Source organism: Hemibagrus wyckioides, linkage group LG01, assembly GCF_019097595.1.
Source record: "Hemibagrus wyckioides isolate EC202008001 linkage group LG01, SWU_Hwy_1.0, whole genome shotgun sequence".
NCBI classification, from domain to species: domain Eukaryota; kingdom Metazoa; phylum Chordata; class Actinopteri; order Siluriformes; family Bagridae; genus Hemibagrus; species Hemibagrus wyckioides.
In genome coordinates, this window is record NC_080710.1 from 10,744,774 (window position 1) to 10,765,206 (window position 20,433).

At 35.9% G+C, this 20,433-nt stretch overlaps 2 protein-coding genes across 2 annotated transcripts; one reads left to right on the forward strand and one right to left on the reverse strand.

Annotated features, from left to right (window-relative positions):
- The first annotated feature begins 1,274 nt into the window (after positions 1–1,274).
- On the forward strand, positions 1,275–8,411 carry LOC131357182 (carcinoembryonic antigen-related cell adhesion molecule 5-like). The gene is made up of 7 exons (XM_058396143.1): positions 1,275–1,432; positions 3,743–4,042; positions 5,173–5,448; positions 5,552–5,803; positions 5,973–6,248; positions 6,953–7,183; positions 7,346–8,411. The coding sequence occupies exons 1-7, from the start codon at positions 1,378–1,380 to the stop codon at positions 7,435–7,437; spliced, it is 1,482 nt and encodes a 493-aa protein (XP_058252126.1). The 5' UTR covers positions 1,275–1,377; the 3' UTR covers positions 7,438–8,411.
- A 3,663-nt stretch (positions 8,412–12,074) lies between these two features.
- pafah1b3 (platelet-activating factor acetylhydrolase, isoform Ib, gamma subunit) lies at positions 12,075–19,981 on the reverse strand. Its single transcript, XM_058396148.1, has 7 exons — positions 19,964–19,981; positions 19,490–19,631; positions 18,374–18,464; positions 18,159–18,248; positions 14,356–14,472; positions 14,013–14,135; positions 12,075–13,478 (listed from the first exon to the last, which is right to left on the reverse strand). Exons 3-7 carry the CDS (start codon positions 18,452–18,454, stop codon positions 13,221–13,223), a joined length of 669 nt encoding a protein of 222 aa, XP_058252131.1. The 5' UTR covers positions 18,455–18,464; positions 19,490–19,631; positions 19,964–19,981; the 3' UTR covers positions 12,075–13,220.
- Positions 19,982–20,433: the final 452 nt, after the last annotated feature.

The window sequence follows — 20,433 nt, forward strand, 5'->3', positions numbered from 1 at the left end:
TGTGTAGCCAAAGGGTAGTAATATAGAAACTGGCAAGCCTTCCCATAGATTTCAATAAACACCTACACTATTAAAAAAGATGCCAGAAATCTTCGTCATTGCTTTCAATGACTAAGGAGAAATCTGTCTCTGTTCATATCTTGATAACCAACATACACATTGAACTTGGTGTATAACATGTCAAATAAAGCACTCTGCAAATTTACAGAAGATTAAATTGCACAGCACCACAATATAGACTTTGGAGAAACTACTCTGCCCTTCTTCTGTTTGTAGTATCCGTCACCTGACAATCACCCACATGAACAGCCTGACGATCACCATCAGATCACTGTGGATGGCTGTCAATGTTCTTCCTTGAATGGCATCAGGACTGCAATTTCTAAGAACAAGTTGCACTCAAGGCTCCATTTTGAACAGTTAATAATTTCACTTGCAGACTTTGTTGCTCATATTCATAGGTTAGATCATAGATTTCTTATTACAGAAATACAATTTTTGACACTAGTGTACAGTTATAGAAGGCAAATGATTTATAATCACACTATCTGGTGTCAGCTAGTGAAACTGTAATGAATTGAAATTGAATACTCTCAAATCAATAGTTACATTTTTGGAAAATCATTCTGTCAGTGTGTTTTCAAATACACATAAGCAAATAGTTTCAACATTGCATTAAATATATACAAGTATATTATTTGTGAAACATTTACACACAGTAAGAAGAAATGTAAGATACGGTACATTGCCCTGGAATATTTTGTCATCCTCATAAATAAACAAACAAACACACAAATAAATAGTTTTTTTTATTCATTATATTTTAAATAATTCTGAAAAAAAAAACATTATAATAAAAAGAATAACACATACTAAATTATGGTGTTAGATTAAACAAATAGTGATTTTGTAAACAAAACAAGAAAGCTGGAGATTGAGGTTTGCTCTCAAAAAGTCATGCTGGTAAGTGTATGTGGTGCCCTTTGATGGAAAAGTCTAAGTATATTTGTGTCTTGCCTCAGTAGTTCAAAGCCCCTACTTAGACCTAGCCTCAGTGGCTATTATGGTTAGATATTAAATAGAGCAAAAGCTGTCCAGAAGATACAGGTTAAAACCCAGGCTCCTTTTATGCAAAAACACACTTACCATATCATTTCAGTTCTGTTTTTTTCCTATGAATTTCCTAGGTCTTGGCATTAATTTTATCATGTGTGTGTGTGTGTGTGTAAGGTATTGCACAATTCCTTTGAAACTATGCAAATATTTACTGATGTCATATCTGAATACGGTGGTAGCCGTCATTTTTACACCATAAAAACCCACTGACTTACATCTTTCAAATGAACCGTAAAGAAGCAGCTCAGGAACCTTCTCAAAATGGAGTCTAAATTTTTCTGTTGCTTCACCTTGATCATCACAAGCTACATAACAGGTATTTCTAGCATTAATATTCTAATATGTTTCAGTTCTTTTTCTAGCCATTATGTATTATTTTCAAAATGTTTGTTGATTATATATTGGGGTTATGGGGTAATGCATCTTCAAACCCATTTTTTTCTAGGCAAAATTTAAAAAATGAACTTATCAAATTTACTTGATATCTCTTATACTTAATCCTTTGATAAATAAGACTAAAGATGTTCATGTAAAATGTTAGGGTTTTTTGTATTATAAGTTTTTTTTAAAGTAATTTATCTTTCACTTAGTAGTTTTGACATCATTTTGTGCTGGTACAAATATCATATAGAATAGAAGAACATGGGTTTCTCATGTGCATAAAGTTTTTTTTTTTGTGGTATATAGGTGACATTAAACTACAGTGTAAACTACAGTTTAATAAGGTCACCTATACACCACAAAAAAAGTAAGTGGCCATTCTTGTACAGGCCTTCTTTCCCTATCTTGTTTTATCAATAGCAGTTCTTCATCAAGTCTAAGAATTATTTTTAGCTTATTACAGGCTCTAGGCAATAAATGTCCATCATGTAGGATACTTCTGTGCTGTTTCTTAGTCCTGACAACATAATAACCAGTGAAGATAATTACAAGCCATGAATTAGAACAAAAAAAAAGCATCACTCCATTCATCAAGATCAAAAATTTTCTTTTGCGATGTTTTTCTAGGCTTTTATTGCATCTAATTTCAGATTCAGATTGACTCAACCAAACTAAAACGTTAAACTTTTCCCCCGGATAAAGTCATTTGTCGAGTTGGCAGTGTGATTATAGGATCATTATTGTGCTGCGTGATGAAGTTCCTCTCAATTAATGTGTGTACATTTCTCTGTAAATTGTCAGACTGAATGTTTCTGTAGACTTCTGAATTCATTCTGCTACCATCAGGAGTTACATCATCAATAAAGATTAGTGAGAAAGATTAGTTCCAGATGCTGTAAACCGAAGCCACCACCACCAGGTTTCACAGATGTGCATGTATGTTTGGGATCATGAGCAGATCCTTACTTTCTCCACATCTTTCTGTTACTTTGGTAGAAGGTTAATCTTGGTTCTCCAAATTTTGTGGCTCGTCTCTGTGTTTCTTTAAGATTTCCAACCTTGCCTTCTGATTCTTACTCTTGATGAATGGTTTACATCTTGTTGTATGGCCTCTATATTTCTGCTCTCAAAGTCTTCTTCAAATAGTGGATTCTGTTACCTTCATGCCTACCTGGTGGAAGTTGCTTCTGATTTCACTTACTGTTGTTTTTTTCATCACAGCTCTTCCAGTGTTTCTGTTATCAGGTGTTTTGTTTTCCTTTACCAACCTGCTTGCTGTCCGTTGCTCAGTACACCAGTGGTTCCAAGTTGTTGTATTTGCATTACCCATTATTTGCGTAATGCCTCTGATTGCTTTTCCTTTTTTTCTCAGCTTCAAAATGCTTTTCTCCTATAGACAGCTCTTCATGATGGCTTACCCTTTTTAACAACAACTGTAGACTTTACAGTTGAAACCAAAGGCTGAAACCTAAAGTAAAGATTCAGAGCTATTAATTGTTTCATTGTTTAAAGTCCATTTGTCACATGGGGAGGTCTGATAAAAACGAATCTGCTTTGTGCTTTGTTCAGTCTATTTAAAAAATTATTTTGTTTTATCATTTTTTATGGTGTGTTAACTACCAGTTACCAAGTGCAATCATTATCATTTAATATTCACTTAAAGCTAGAGTTTACAGGATTTTTTGTTAATTTAAAATATATGCTAACATTTTTAAGTCAAAAAGAAAAACACTCTCCAATATAATGTTCCTGAGCTGCTATGATTGACAAATAGTAGCCCAGTAACCCAGTAATTCAGTAATCCAGGAAGGGTTGACTCAGAATTTTCAACCAGATTTATTAGGAAATTTCTATGCATATGTCTTATGCCAGCTCTACTAGTAAAATATCATAATCATTCCCCATGTTCAGGCATGAAAGGATTCCAACTAGACTGTGATGGGCAGAAGCCGCAGCTTATCAGGAAAAAGAAAGAGAAAATGTAATGGTAGTCAGGTTTCCATTCATGTTTTCACTGTTGTAAAGTGAAAATGCATTTTTTTAAAAATTTTAAAAAAAATTTTAAAGTCTGTTATTATGCTATGAGAGGAAAAAAGCCTAGTTACTATCCTACATTAAAAATCTTCTATAGCAAGTAGCTTGTGGTAGTATTTTTCTACCAGGTGTGAAAACATCATTGCAAACCAGGGAAAGCAACATTGCTATTGTTCTAACAAATAATATACCTAAATATGTCCTCTTTCAGGTGTTACCTCTCTGACTTTGACTTCATCTGCGAATCCTCAGGCTGTTGGAGGAAATGTCACTCTTACTCTAAATCCTCTGATGAACATCACTATTGGCACTTGGTCCTTTAATGGGAACTTCATGTTGATCTGGTTCCCAAATCAACTTAGTGTGAATGAGAATTACAAAGGGCGAATATCTTTTAACTTGTCCACAAATCAGATCACTCTGTATTCAGTACAAGTGAGTGATTCCGGACTGTATAAACTGCAAGGCATGGAGCCAAATTTAAATGTGGAACTTACACAGTCTGTCCAGGGTGAGTTTCCAAACACGAAGTTGAACTATGCTAGGACTCATTGGCGATATTTTGTTAATAAATAAATACACATATATTACAAGCAACGCACACAACAAAAGATTATGTTGTAAGATCATGTCAAAAAAAAACCTTTCAACCCGTTTCAACATGACATTGTTGCTCAACTAAAGTTTATGACAATGTAATGATTTCCATAGGCTAATAAATCAAATTTATCTCAGTGATTAATCATTAGGTTAGTTGTAAAAAAAAAAAAGTAACATGATTGTATTGGACACTTGATGGAACAAACCTGTCGAATGTGGGAATAGCTAATTGCAGGGTTAGGGTAAGGTTCTGTTGCAATAGCTGTTTTTATAGGAAATCCAATATTACCCTTAGTCACTTCAACTTGGTGAGTTCTGTGTCCCCGTTTCTGTCTTAATTATCACTAACAGACATATCAGAGACCTAAACATGAATAAATGTATAGCAGGGAGGATGGAAAAATCTTTTTCATATATTTTCAATTTTAGATATTTTAACATGCAATTGATGAACAAATTAAATTTCGATTCAATGTTATTTATATTGTGCTTTTAACAGTAAGCATTGTCATAATGCAATTTATAGCAATATATACTTTCACAATATATACTATAAATTTAAATTTTAAAAGGATCCCTAATGAGCAAACCAGAGGTCATAATGGCAAGGGAAACTCTCTGTGATGGCATGAAGAAGAAATCTTGAGAAGAACCATACTCAAAAAGAAACCCATGCTGGGTGACACTGGATAGTATGATTATAAATAAATTCCCTTCCATAATCTTGTACTATATGGTCGAAAAGTGCAATTGCATAACCACGAAATTCATTCTAGTTATAATATGAACTCTATCTTATTGAAGTTATCCACTGATGAAGTGCAAAACTGCTCATGGCAAATAGCTGTCCAAAGCCATCTTGTAATTAATGTACAAATTTATGACCATAGGAGAAAAAAAAAAGATTATCCATACTGAAATATTCTCTAAATGTTTTAAAACCATATGCTTTTAGTCATCTTTTATTGTTCAGTGTTCTCTGTCAATGTTCAGCATAGGATGTATGCTAAACTAAAAATGTCTTTTTTTTCTTACCATCAGTGCCAATCACAAATGTGTCTCTGACAGTAAGTAAGACAAATCTGGTGGAGTTTAATGGCAGTGTCGTGTTCACCTGCACAGGCAGTGGCACACTGTTAGCGATCACATGGTATAATGATAGCTCTGTGGTCACCGCAGCCAATAATCAAGTATATATTAATGGAAGTAGTCTCATTATTAGCAATGTAACAAGATACGACAGTGGGCCTTTCCGCTGTTCTGTGGCGAATGGCATCAGTAATGGAACAAGCAGGTCAATTTCCCTTGATGTCAGCTGTGAGTATAGCGTTATACATATCTTCATATACATAATATATTAAATATGTATTCAAGAAAAATTGTGCTCATATGTGACTTTTATTTCTTCTTAACTATCTAGATGGTCCCTTGTCCACTAGGATTTCTGGCCCAGCCATAGCAGAAGTAGGTTCTAATGTGACACTAAATTGCTCTGCTTCCTCTCAACCTGCCAGTCAATACAGCTGGTTTTTCCAAGGTTCTAAAGTGGCAGAGGGCTCTGTGTATCAGGGTTACTCTCTTTCACTAAACAGCAGTGGAGAATACACTTGCCTAGCCCACAATAATATCACAGGAGGAAACAGCAGTGCTACATGGAACTTAACTGTCATTGGTAGGTCTTGACCTCTAGGTTCCTGACCTTTGCTATTCTACCTATAAGTTGTCACATCAACAGAAAACAGATACTCTTCTGTTACATATTTGTGTGCACTTAGATATTTTAAATTATTTCTATGCTCTTTCTAATTATAGTGTTATCAACTGTGTTGTTTTGTCTTCAGTGGGTATTTCCTCAGTGGTGGTGACTCCCAGTACTCTCAGCCCTCTGGCCTCTAAGGATATGCAGCTCTTCTGTAATGTGACTGGCTCCTTTAACACCATCCAGTGGCTAAAAGACAACCAGCCTTTAAATACTGCAGCCACAAAATCCATGTACATAAATGGCACCACTGTAGATTTCCAGCCTCTGCAGATCACTGACGATGGATCATATACGTGTGTTGCCACAAATGCTTTTCGACCACATGTTAGCCTGCCGTTTATTCTAATAGTTAATTGTAAGTGACTTGTGCTTTTATCACGGTGAATCTTATGTTGTCATATTATCATGTTAAAGTATGAAGAAAGACATTTCTGGGCACTCACACGATTTCATCCTTATTAATATGCATGCGGTGTATGTCGCAATCTGGCAAAACAAGTCAAATGATGAATTCTGAATTCCGGCCAGCAATATACTTTGAAATTCATACTTTAAGAAAAGATAACTATGCTGTATTTTAGCAACACTAGATGGAATGTGTTCCTTTAGGTAACTTTATAGCATTGCTTTGGCGGCCTGCAAAGATTACATCAGGTACAGAGGCAGTTTAACAAACCCAGTGGTAAATGCAGTTTGAACTGATCTAAAAATCTTCCTAGCTGAGTGTAATTTGCTTTATGATTTTATTATTTCTAATGATTTAATTATATGTTATAGTAGAATGGATATGAACCTAATCGACTGTTTGTAATCAGATAGAGGATACCCAAGTTTAAATGCCACAAGTGCCTTTTATTTCAGGTATTTAAAATCAGATGTGGATAAAGCTGGCACTTGTATTAAATACCTTATAAAATCATGAGTCATTTCCCCTTGTAAAGACATATACAATATACATAGAATACTAGAAAAATGTTCAGATTTTCAATTACATAAAGCCATGGCAAGGTTTATTGAACAACAAATTTTGCCTGACTGCAAGTTTTTTGTGTTAAACAGATGGGCCAGTGGATGTGACTATAACAGCTGACATCAAGGCTGCCACTATCTTAATGTGCAATGCAAAGTCTCAGCCACCAAGTGTTTACCACTGGCTGTTCAACAACACTGTCATTAAAGAGGATGCTATTTTAATTTTACCTCTAATGCCTCCTCTGGGTTATAATTACACCTGTGTGGCCATAAACCCTCTGACCAACGACACACTGTCTACTTCCTATGTTATTTCAGGTGAGCAGAGCATTTCCACAATCAAATAGCTGATCTTTAGGGTTAGGAGAAAGTCTATATGAGTTTATTAATAAATATTATATTATATTTTACTGTTATAATATATTGGTATCAAATCTGAAATTGTGATGATGACTGATGACTTATGTTGTTATTTTCCAGAACGTAATGCAGCAGCCCCTCTTCAGACTAGCATGTTGCTGACTGCCTTGTGTGCTCTAGTTCTTTTATTAATGTTGATGAAGCCCTTCTGAGCTGCTAACTGAAGCCTGCTAACTGACATGCGAATCTACTGTATTGTGCATTCCCCTCTGCACCTTACTTACTAAGTCTAGCACATTACTTTTTATTATCCACACTACCATTCTGAGGCCTAGAATAAAGCCAGATATTTAAATATGTTTTAGTGAAGCAGGATAATAATAAGCATGTTGAACTTTGAATTCCTGAACAAGTCACACATTATCTTTCATCATGCAGTGAGCTCTTGGGTATGATGGTTGTTTCATTAGAGCCATAAATAATGACAGGCAACTGGATGACTAAGCGCTGTTTTCCTAGAAAATTCTCATTGACTCCACATACAAAAATGTAGAGATCTGGGTGCCAAAAGGACAAGTCTCTGCCTATTCACATCTCAGTTTATTGCAATGCAAATCAACCATCAACCATGTCCTGCTATTACCTCTGTCAGTAATGCACATTAATTTTGTCAGGACAGGAATGATGTCAGAATGATCATTGATTACACAAATTCTCATTTTTTTCTAATTATCATTATTTGCTGCCATGTTTACAAATTATACTAGCTCTACTTGTTAGACTATTTTCTTACATTTTATAGATAATTAATTCACTAGATTCACTAAATCACTATCATGTTCTTCTTCAAATCTTTAAAATTCCTCATTATATACCCCTCATACTAATATTGATACTTTATTTACTGCTACTTTTTAACAAACATGTATCATGCAAACTTTTATTTAAAATACTTTTCGTTTTGGTTAATTGAAGATAATCCACAGAGACTGAATGATACTGATTTATAAGTTTTAATGAGATTTGACTGGATTACACTGTAATAAAGCACAGCTAATGCATAATTTTATAACAAAAATATCATCAGAAGGCACTTTGTGAAACTTGTATCTATATTCTACAAGCAATCTGTATACCGGTACATTTTTATGCTATAATATATGAAATAAATGATTTATGGTATTAACAGCACCTTTCCAAATGCTATATCTTGGATTAGATTAAAGAATTTAATAAAAAGCAATGCTCTTCAGAGTAGAAAATGGTAAATACTGATGCCAGCTAGAAGGTGTGCTGGAAAAATGATTATATCGGGGTACTAATGTGTTTGGTCTTTTTCTTGTTTTTCAAAAGGTAATTCTTGCAATCTTTGTACTTGTTAATGCCTCCCTTAATGCACTGGGCCTTTTCTTCCTGATTGAGTCCATCTAAGAAAGGATAAAGAGCATCGGTATTAATAACAGACACCAACAACAAAGAGTAAAAGGGAAAGTTTGAAAAATGGAAATACACAAGTGCCATCACAAAGCCCCATTGTTTAAAGGGTGTGGTTTTTACTTGTCATTTTGCATGAACTTACTGTTTCTTTGTGCGAGTGTGTGTGTGCGTGTGTGTGTGTGTGTGTGTGAGAGAGAGAGAGTGAGAGAGAGAGAGAGAGAGAGAGAGAGAGAGACTTACTGGCCATTTTGCATGGACACCCTTTCTGAGTTTTACTTTTACCTAAAGACACAAGGAAATGAACTCAGTTTGTGCTGAATTACTGCATTAGGAAAATATATGTTATAAGTATATGTTAATTTTTGCCAAACATTTTGCCACTTTGTTTGAGTACTTCCTAATTATTTGAAGCAGCACTTAAATGTATAAATGTTGTTCTTGCTGTAGTAAAAACATACTGAAAAAGAATTTCAACTAGTGCTATCTCAGTTTATATTGACACAGGGAAATATAATAATTCACTGTAATTATTTAATTCATATGGAATGAGCATGTTTTAAGGGGTGCTCTTCAAAAAGGAAAAGCCAAACAAGACAATTGGGGCACTAGTCCACTATTTTGTATTATAAAGAAGACTTTATTATAATTAGAAGAGTACAACTCCTCAGAGTTAGTTTTTGCGTGCACTATATCACACACTCCTGGTCCCTTTTGACATTTTTTTCCGCATTGAAACTGTAACAGTACTCACCTGGGCAGAGACAATTTCCAGTTCGTGGCTTGGTGGTTTTGTTTGGACTTTTAGCATCAGCAGGTCTCACTGCATTTCCTGAACTGGCTGCCACTACATTACGCACAAGAAATATGTCCAGTAAACCCTTTATTACTTGCTACTACTTTTGGGAAAACATTTTAAATATAAATCCTTTTTTTAGTATTTTATTGAGTCAGAAAAAGGCATTACCTAGCAAAAAGGTTTGTCGACTACACTTGCTCGCTGCCCACTTTATTATGAATACCTGTACACCTGCACATTTATGCTTTTGTACAGTCAGTCAATTATTTGGCAGCAGCTTAGTGCATAAAATTGTGCAAATTCAAGTCAAGAGCTACAGTTAATGTTCAAATCAAGCAACTCTGTGATCTTTGTGACTTAAACTATGGGCTGGTTTGAGTATTTCAGATACTCAAACAGTATGCACAACAGTATCTAGAGTTTACAGAGAGTGGTGTGGGGCTGTTGATTGCATAAAGAACAGATGTACGTGTTCCTATTAAAGTGAGTGAAGAGTGCATATGTGTATTATAAAGGGTATATTTAAAATAAAAGTTTCAACTTTTGGTTATTATCAGAAATTTTAGCTCAACACAGCCACAGACCACTAATGAAATGACAAAATACAACTAACTTACAGCTTGAGTCTTTTTCTTGGGAGTCAATAACCTCTGTGAGGACAAAAAAGCAAAGAGCGCAATGTGAGCAGATGAGCAAACATCTTTCATGAAAATTTCATTATAAAGTCCCATAAGTTTGTTATTCTCAGCGAGGTATTTTATAATATGTAATTAATATCATATAGTTATAATGTATAAGAAACAAGTACAGTACCCTGGCAAAGAGCATTGAAGTCCACCATGACAGTAACAGCCAACAGAAACACCAAAAATTTCATCTTTTCTCCAAAACGATCACTTTCAACTTCTATTTTATGTGTAATTTTTTGCTGAAGATTGCAAACTACTGTGTGTAAGTGAAGCAGTTCAGTATTTATAAGCAGAGGCTCTTGGTGTCTGCTTTCATGCACCATGCCTGAGCATGCTAGAAGAAAAGCCAAATCAAAGCTGACATGTGGACAATAAGTCCATATTATATTTACATGAGAATGCCAAGTTCTTTCCCCTTCTACATCTTTTTATTTTTTATTTTTATGCTGGCTTGACATGAAACTGGTCATGTTTATGTCTTAGTCCTTTATCATTCCAAAAACTTCACTCATATAAAAGATTAGAAACTCTACACCATTGCAGACATATTTCTCTCTGAAAAGGCTTCACTTTATGTGCATTATTATCTTTATTCAACAATCTGAACATGATACCTCTGGGATCACATCTTGATTCACCTCACAAAAATTAAAAAGACAGCATTCAACATCACCAGCCATGAACATTCTTTAACAGTTGATGTACAAGAAAAAACAACCTTTGTGCAGTTCTACATGCCCAGAATTTAGCAAAAGTTAAAGCTCCGTTTATTGGTCATTAACTATTTGGTTTGACATGTTGAGATGTAAAGATATACTAGAATTTCAGGGACATCAGTGCAGGCACATTAGTCTTCTTACATTTAGGAATTTGATTTCTTGGATATGCTCCTATAAAGATGTCTTGTCTTATCATGCCTTTGCCACTGGCAATGATTGAGACTACAGATGTATCAGCAAAAAATCTTAAAAGTCCATTTATAACTGTAATCCACTGTTTCACTGAAAAATTCATCCTAACAATTTACTCTCTCCACTGTTTTTAGACTTTCTAACCTTTGGGTATCACTTGTACAACCAAATATGACTTGTGACATCAATACCACAAGATGTTGGACACAGAAATTGAGATTCATCAGACTAGATTACAGTTTTTTGTGTTGAGTTTTGGTGAGAGTATATCTACTGCAGCCTCAGGTGGAGAAGTGGAACCCGATGTGGTTTTCTGCTGTTCTAGCTCAACTTGTCTCAAGTTTTTATGTGTTGTGTATTCTGAGATGCTTTTACTGCTGACCACAGTGGTATAGAGTGATTATCTGAGTCACTGTAGCTTTTCTGTCAGCTGAAACCAGTCTGATCGTTCTCTCTTGACCTCTCTCATCAACGAGATGTTTCGGTCCACAGAACTGCTGCTCATTTTATGTGTTTTTCTTTATTGCACCATTCTGAGTAAACTCTATAGACTGGTGTAAATGAAAATCCCAGCAGATCAGCAGTTATAGAAACACAGAAACCAGCCCATAAAGTACCAACAATCATGCCACAGACAAAATCACTGAGATGACACTCCAAATTCTGTTTGATGTGAACATTACGCAAACGTGTTGCCCTGCGTGATATTATGCATTGCACTACTGCCACATGATTAGATAATTGCAAAAATATACTGGTGTATGTTCTTGGAAAAATATGTATTGAGAATATCTTAACACATTCTAAAATAAAGGTTTGCTGGTAGACTATTGTAACTCCAAACAACTCTCATTGACAATGGAATTCTGTAATGTGTTTATATGTAGCTCTGTGAATTTTCCAAGTAGATATTACTGATTATTGCTATATTGTTATGCCTGTTACTTTCACTGAAAAAGGAATAGTCTAGCACCTCCTACACTGTGTATATCCATTAAATCAAGACACCCAGTTGGTTGAGTCCATGGTTTTAATCCAGCATTTTAAGACAGAAGACATTTGCATTTTGCAGTGTTAAATCACAGATTTGGCCCGAATTATTGATGGAAGCTCTTGAGATTTTGTTCTTCACAGGCCAACAGGTTTGTGACCAAAGGATTCTTTATCAATGTCACAGGACAGGATGAAAAGACATAAAAAGCAGGACGACACTAAAGTGGAATTACTTATAAAGGCGTTATGTACAGGTCACAGCATAGTGTTTAACATTTTCATTGCTCTTATGCATTTGATCTTATCAGCAGAATGTGACTTTTCTATAGTTGTAACAGATCTGCTGGAGCAAGAAAAACATTAAACAGAGGTAATGCAGTTGTTCTCATAGACAAGAATTGGAGAACTGAACTGTCAGGTGCCATGGGGTTATGTAAGCATGTCAAATTTATGTTTTACTATAGTAAACTTTGCAGAAAAGAAAAGACAATATTTACAGGTTCCAACATAGACATACAGCCAGGAGACAGATACTAACTAAAGCTTTCTATGCATTTATGACAAACCAACAAACATTGTACAAAACAAAGAAATCATAAGTGCTTTTAGGAAAAAAAAAAAAGTTCAATGTATGTGAACTTAAAACTCTGCCTTGCCAACGCTTCACCATGGTCGTGTATTTTCTAACCACTGTTACGTGAGTGGAAGTTCACTGTGAAGTTCTAAACTGAAAGGCTGCATTTATTCATTGAGCTTTGACTTAAATATTTCTCATTAAAAACACAACCCACTGCTTCTTGTTAACTGTGCAGTGACCACGAACTTTCCATAGGCTTAAGCTAACATCTTTTGCTAGAAAAAAAAATTATTTTGCTTGGGGTCAGCAAAAATAACTAAGTGGCAGTTTTTTGTCATGGTAGTTGAAGCATCACTCTAGTGAGCACAATGATCAGATAATTCGCATAATGTATTTACCGAAATCAATAAATGAAATGTCATTGAGGGGTCTGCTTAGAACAGTGTATGTATAGGTGTTAGTGTACTATATCTTATGACTTGTTGGTCCGTAACAGTATTAATGTAAGTGCATGATTTTTAACTGTTGATAATTTCTGTGTGTAGGATACATGTCTACAATAGTGTATGAAGACTTATTTGCTTTTGGGCACTCAGGGTGCGTGCGTTTCTAGCAGGGTTTTAATTTGTGTGTATATTGGCTGGCACACTTTCTGATAGGCCTGTGCTGTTAGGTGGAGATAATCGTATAGGTCCTGATGGGAGATGGAGCCATCTGATTGCACAAATCCAGGATCCACGTCCAAAAAGGAGGCATATGAGAGAGATTCCAGCTCAGCCTGCACCAGAGTGTTCACTCGTGCGTTACGCTTGCGTAGTGGGTTCAGACTCTTCCCTCTCGGCAAAACACCCTAATGACAGACAAAAAGAAAAGGCATATCCATCCAGTTTTCAAATAACAAAATACCAACTTACTAATGACCTTTGTACCATGCAGAGCAGTGGTTAATGTTGGCAGGGTTCTATCCTGAGCTCATGTTTCTGTGTGTGGAGTTTCTTCTCCATACTTCCATCTCCAGTTTCCCTCCAACTACCAAAAACATTGCTACATTGCCCCAGGTGTGAATTTGTGTGTGGTGAATGTGTGTGTGCGCGTTTGTGTAATATGAATCAGTTCTATTTACTGAAAACAGTGAAGATTATAAATGACACAACCGACTGCACCAGTCAACAACAAAATGTGCTAGAACATGCTTTAGCATGTAAATTAAATGTATGCCAAATAAAATCAATAGAAACAGGAAAAAAACCCTCAATTTAAAGTATTGTAAAAACAACAGCTTAAATATATTTTGTTCTTCTGAAAAAGCATTGATGAATGGACCTTTTTCTATTATATATAACAAAAAAACAATGTGATGTAGATATTAAGAGAATGAACTGACCAGTACAAGAACGTGAGTTTGAGGAAGGTGCTTGTTGATCACGTTAACAATGGCCATGATGCCGCCACAGATCTGCTCGGGGGTGTGGCCATGATTATTAGTGCCCACCCACAACACTACCACCTACATGTAATGGGGGAAAAAAACATATTTAATTGATATCTATGAAAACATATGTATCTAGCACATTAAGGCACGGTGAATATAAATCTGATATATAGTACATTAATGTTTAACAAGAACAGGTTTTATATAATAAATATAATATAAATATTCAATTAGATTATGACTCAGCCAAAATATCTGGCTACACTAAGCAACCTCAGCAAAGTGGAAGCTGTACCTTGGGGCAGATATGGTCCAGTTCTCCATTACTGAGTCTCCATAGGACATGCTGTGTCGCATCACCACCAATCCCAAAATTCAGAGAATGGAGTGGGGAAAACAGCTTTCTCCAAACCTGTCAACAGCACACACATTCATTAATAAATGCATTTTAAAATGGAAGTTATAAAAAAAGCTACACTAACCGACTATGTACATGTTATTTTTCTGAATATTTGGTCCAGAAAAGTAGCCTTGCAAACACTACAAGGGTTTTAACCTTATTGCTGGTGTATGGTCTTTAGTTAAATTGAATTAAAACATGCACAGCAGTCAGCACCCTAAAATGGCTAAAATGACAACTATACTTTCCCTTTTCCTGTCCTGTCTGTATTTTCCATTTGGAAGTCCCCCATTTTGAGCCAAACTGAGTCATTAAAAACAGACTGACCCAGCAGATGGGTGCTCTTTGACCTATTCATCTCCACATTTCTGATAAGCTGCTTTGAGTAGCCAACTAGACTACTGTGATGGTTTCTCTGTTCATCTTCCTGTATTAATTAATCACTATTATTATAAAATCCATAACCTCAAACACTATTGTTTCTTCACACCACAGTAACCAGTCCATTAAACAATGAAATACAAGTGGGAGGTTAATCATCATAAGGAAACCTGTCCATATTTCCAACAGTCATCTGAATGTGCAGATGCAACATCAAAAAAAAGATATATTTTTATGTTCAAAGTGGCCAGGTAGAAGCAGTGAATTACAAAACCATTAGTGAATTAAACCCATAGTACACTTATAGTGAGGGAAAAAATGATTTGATCCCCTGCTGATTTTGTATGTTTGCCCACTGACAAAGAAATGATCAGTCTGTAATTTTAATGGTAGGTTTATCTGAACAATGAGAGACAGAATAACAACAAAAAAAATCCAGAAAAACACATTTCAAAAAAAAGTTATACATTGATTTGCATTTTATTGAGTGAAATAAGTATTTGACCCCTTTGCAAAACATGACTTAGTACTTGGTGGCAAACCCTTGTTGGCAATCACAGACGTCAGACATTCCTTGTAGTTGGCCACCAGGTTTGCACACATCTCACATCTCAAGGAATTTGGGCCCACACCTCTTTGCAGATCCTCTCCAAGTCATTAAGGTTTTGTGGCTGACCCTTCAGCTCCCTCCACAGATTTTCTATGGGATTAAGGTCTGGAGACTTTCTAGGCCACTACAGGACCTTAATGTGCTTCTTTTTGAACCACTCCTTTGTTGCCTTGGCCGTGTGTTTTGGGTCATTGTCAGGCTGGAATATCCATCTACGACCCATTTTCAATGCCCTGGCTGAGGGAAGGAGGTTCTCACTCAAGATTTAACGGTACATGGCCCCGTCCATCGTCCCTTTGATGCGGTGCGGTTGTCCTGTCACCTGGGGATGGTGTACTTGGGGTCATAGGCAGCATTCCTCCTCCAAAGACGGCGAGTTGAGTTGATGCCAAAGAGCTGGATTTTGGTCTCATTTGACCACAACACTTTCACCCAGTTCTCCTCTGAATCATTCAGATGTTCACTGGCAAACTTCAGATGAGCCTGTACATGTGCTTTCTTTAGCAGGGGGACCTTGCGGGCGCTACTGGATTTCAGTCTTTCACGGCGTAGTGTGTTACCAATTGTTTTCTTGGTGACTATGGTCCCAGCTGCCTTGAGATCACTGACAAAATCCTCCAGTGTAATTCTGGGTTGATTCCTCGCCGTTCTCATGATCATTGAAACTCCATGAGGTGAGATCTTGCATGGAGCCCCAGACCGAGGAAGATTGACAGTCATTTTGTGTTTCTTCCATTTGGGAATAATCGCACCAACTGTTGTCACCTTCTCACCAAGCTGCTTGGCGATGGTCTGGTAGCTCATTCCAGCCTTGTGTAGGTCTACAATCTTGTCCCTGACATCCATGGACAGCTCTTTGGTCTTGATCATGATGGAGAGTTTGGAATCTAATTGATTGCTTCCTTCTGTGGACAGGTGTCTTTCATACAGTTAACAAGCTGAGATTAAGAGCACTCCCCGAGAGTGCTCCTACTGTTATCTCAGCTCCTTACCTGTATAAAAGACACCTGGGAGCCAGAAATCTTTCTGATTGATAGGGGATCAAATACTTATTTCACTCATTAAAATGCAAATCAATGTAGAACTTTTCTGAAATGTGTTTTTCTGGATTTTTTTTTGTTGTTATTCTGTCTCTCACTGTTCAGATAAACCTACCATTAAAATTACAGACTGATCATTTCTTTGTCAGTGGGCAAACGTACAAAATCAGCAGGGGATCAAATAATTTTTTCCCTCACTGTATGTAGTTCTCAGCTTTATCATAGCTGACCTCAGGTTAGAAACTACATAACTAAAAATTTACATTATTTCTAAACTTAGATTAAAAATATACATAATGCTGTTAAGCACAAATGACACCAATCTAACATTTAAAATATAATAATAATAAAAAAAAAATTCATAGTCTAATGACAAGAAAAGTACATGCAGAGATTTCTCAAAGGGTTAACTAAGCAAAATACATGACTGTAATTAATAATAGTGTAAAATTTTTAATGTGTTTGATTCATAGCACTCCTCCAGTTTACATGTACATTGTTTTTGTGTATGTTCTAATTGTATTTGAACCAAATTCTGCCGAGTACAACAGCTTTGTTTTCTTTATTTCATTTCTGCATTATTGTCCCTGGACTGCTGCTGATTCAGTTCAGTGGATCATTTTACATGCATGTTTAAGCTTGTTGAACATTGTATTGAATGTCCATTTTTTTCTTCTACACCCTATTGCACACAATCTTTGATTGGTCTGGCTTGAGCCCCATATTTGAGTTGCTTACTGAATTGATGCTTTGTTGGTAATCAACAACTCCGCCTAACTTCAACCCTTAATTTGAAACTGGAGACACGGACATCTTAATTCACCTTTCATTATGCTTAGATTAATGCAATTCTATTTCCATTGGCATGATCGGTCAAACCCTAAATAAGCTGTCAGAGTCATCACAATAATCCCTTTGCACAAACTATGCCCACACTTCAACAAACACTCTGGATTCCAGCCACTGCTTAAGTAAAATAGCTCTGTAAAATAGCTTGGTATGGTCACAGCTGCAATTACCTACACAGGTTCCCCATCCAGCTCTTTAAGTCAGGCTTTTCGGTGAAAACAGCACTATATATAGTATAAAGGTATATGTAATTATCGAATTAAAGACATATTATGTCTATTATATCTGCAAAATAAATAATGCAGATGATGTCAAATGGTTTTGCAACTTATTACGGCATGAAAACACTCAGCATACACTGAAAATTTACTCAGTGACCATAGGATTAATTTTGGCAAAATATTTTTGGTGATAAATATAAATATATATATACACACACAGCATACATGTACTGTTTACTAGCCCAAAAGTGAAAACATCAAGGTGTTAAAAATCCCCTGCTGTACCAGGGCACCAAATAAATGCAACCCAGCACAAATATATTCTAATATATTCTGGTACTAGTTGGTAATGGCAATGGTACTATTCATGGCATGATAACCCCATAACCCAGTAACATATTTTTCAGTCTACACATCATGAAAAAGAACCATTATAGTATAACCCACAACAATATAATTTCATATTAGTTTTCTTATTATAGTATGCCATTATATCAGCATCACACCACTATGTACAAGTCAGTCATGAATAAGCATATGTGCGTGTTTACGTGATTACAATTGTCTGTATAACGGAATCAAAAACATAAATCATACCTCAAACTCATGCATTAGTTGGACAAGAGAATCTCCGACGAAGAGCACGTCTGGTTCCTTCCCTTTACTGTCAGATACAAAACGATTGTGCTGTACAGAGAAACAGAAGTCCATCATTTTTAAATGCAAAGTATTATTAATACAAAACAGAAAGTGTACAATTCACTGAATATGTATTCTTTTATGTATGTGGAATGGATTTTGAGCAGACTTACCAGTGACATCCATCGTCCATCACCGTGTATGTCCTCACAGGGGGTGGGGGTAGCTGCAGGATTGCTGTCTCCGCTGCTCATTACTGTTATTCTAGAAGCCGATACATTACAAAGGCATGCATTACAAAGGAGTGTTATGTTTCCTGTTATAGGTAGCTGCAGAACAGTTCTTCATCCATAATGCCCATTGTACATATATTGACACTGAATCTGATCAATTAAAACAGTTACGTAAACTACTTTTAAAAAAATGAAAAGGAAAAAACAAAACCTCAAAATCCAATAAGTACAAAAAAACTGATTTAGAAATAAAAATATAGATTGTAAGCGCCCTTAAAACTACTACCAAAGCAGGCATCTTTGCCAGTTGTAATATTTGACATTATTTGGTTTAGGCAACTGCTTGATCATTGTTAAAAGTAAAACTGACCTAGCAGATGTGTAAAAAATGGGTGTTATCTCTAAACCGGGCTGTTTAGTTAAAGGAAATCTCGTCATAATTGGGTATTTGTTTTCATATCATCATTAAAACCTCTAGAGTATAATGTTTATGATATACCAATTTAATTTCTCCTTATCGAGACACCGCCACAGCCTTAAAGCATTACCGTGGTCAGTATGAGATTAAATCAGTTTTCTAACATATGGAAGAAGACATGCAGCTTGTAATGACTAGTTGGAATTAGTCCTAATTCCGTGTTTTAAGCACTCTATTAATAGCAGTAGCCCTTGTCTTGTACCGTCCTGAGCGTAGAACCTAATGCTAAACGTGTTGTGCCTGTTTGCAGGGACATGTTGCCACTTTGCTGTAGCTGATGGGCTACTAATTCAAGTTAATTAGGAAGTTCTGAATTACAAATAATAACAAGCTAATGAAGAAGACTGTAATTCAGATTAAATCCTGCAATTTGGGCGTTAATACAAGTAAAACGTCTGGAGATTTCCAGATGTTTATGTAAAGATATAGGCCTTTCATTCAGGAAATGTTTTTTTCCTTTCAGTGCACAAATCATCTCTTTTGAGCGTCTTGAGCAATGATACGATTATAACACATTAAGTCGCTATTTGGGATGAGGAAATATAGCAACTAAATAAATAAACAGCAATTGTTCTTACCTATCGCTTGCTTCCGCAAACTAGCGACGCGCCAAATGCAGGAAATGACGTAGCACCAAGTTTATCAAGACGCGACCAGCAGAACTCTGAGTGTCCAGTGTCCACACAGAAACAGATGTCAGGGTCGTATATGTAGCATGAACTACGCGATTAAACAAGAAATTAAACGGTGGATTCATATTCTAATATTGGCAGTGCAGAAAATAACCAAATGACTTTGCATCGTTAAAATCAGGACCTGATCCCCGATCAGCGGAAATCTCCCTCACGGGCGTTTCTGCGTCACTTTATATTGTGACTACACTTTTTACTGTTATGACACATCACGCATATTTGTAACCCATATATGTGCAATGAATGATACATGCTCATAAACTAAATTTGACAGATAGATAGATAGATAGATAGATAGATAGATAGATAGATAGATAGATAGATAGATAGATAGATAGATAGATAGATAGATAAACTCACTCATCCATGTCTTTATGGACCTTGCTTTGTGCGCTGGTGTGCAGACATGCAGGAACAGGAAGGGGTCATCCCCAAACTGTTCCACAAAGTTAGGAGCATGAAATTGACCAAAATGTCTTGGTATGCTGAAACATTAAGAGTTCCTTGCACTGGAACTAAGGGGCCAAGCCCAACCCCTGAAAAACAACACCTGATTTCAGGGATTTGGAGGGGTGTCCCAAAATTTTTGGCAAAATGGATAGATAGATAGATAGATAGATAGATAGATAGATAGATAGATAGATAGATAGATAATTAGGGACAGTCTTAAGTGGAGAAAGCATTTTCAGATAAAAAAAATATTTCAGATAAAACGCACTGTTGTACTAATATATAATATTATTAAGCATTTTCATAATTAAACAGTAAGTCTATTTTTAGAATTTTAGAAAATATTTTGCCTCAGTTCGCTGTTGAAACTTTTCCACATG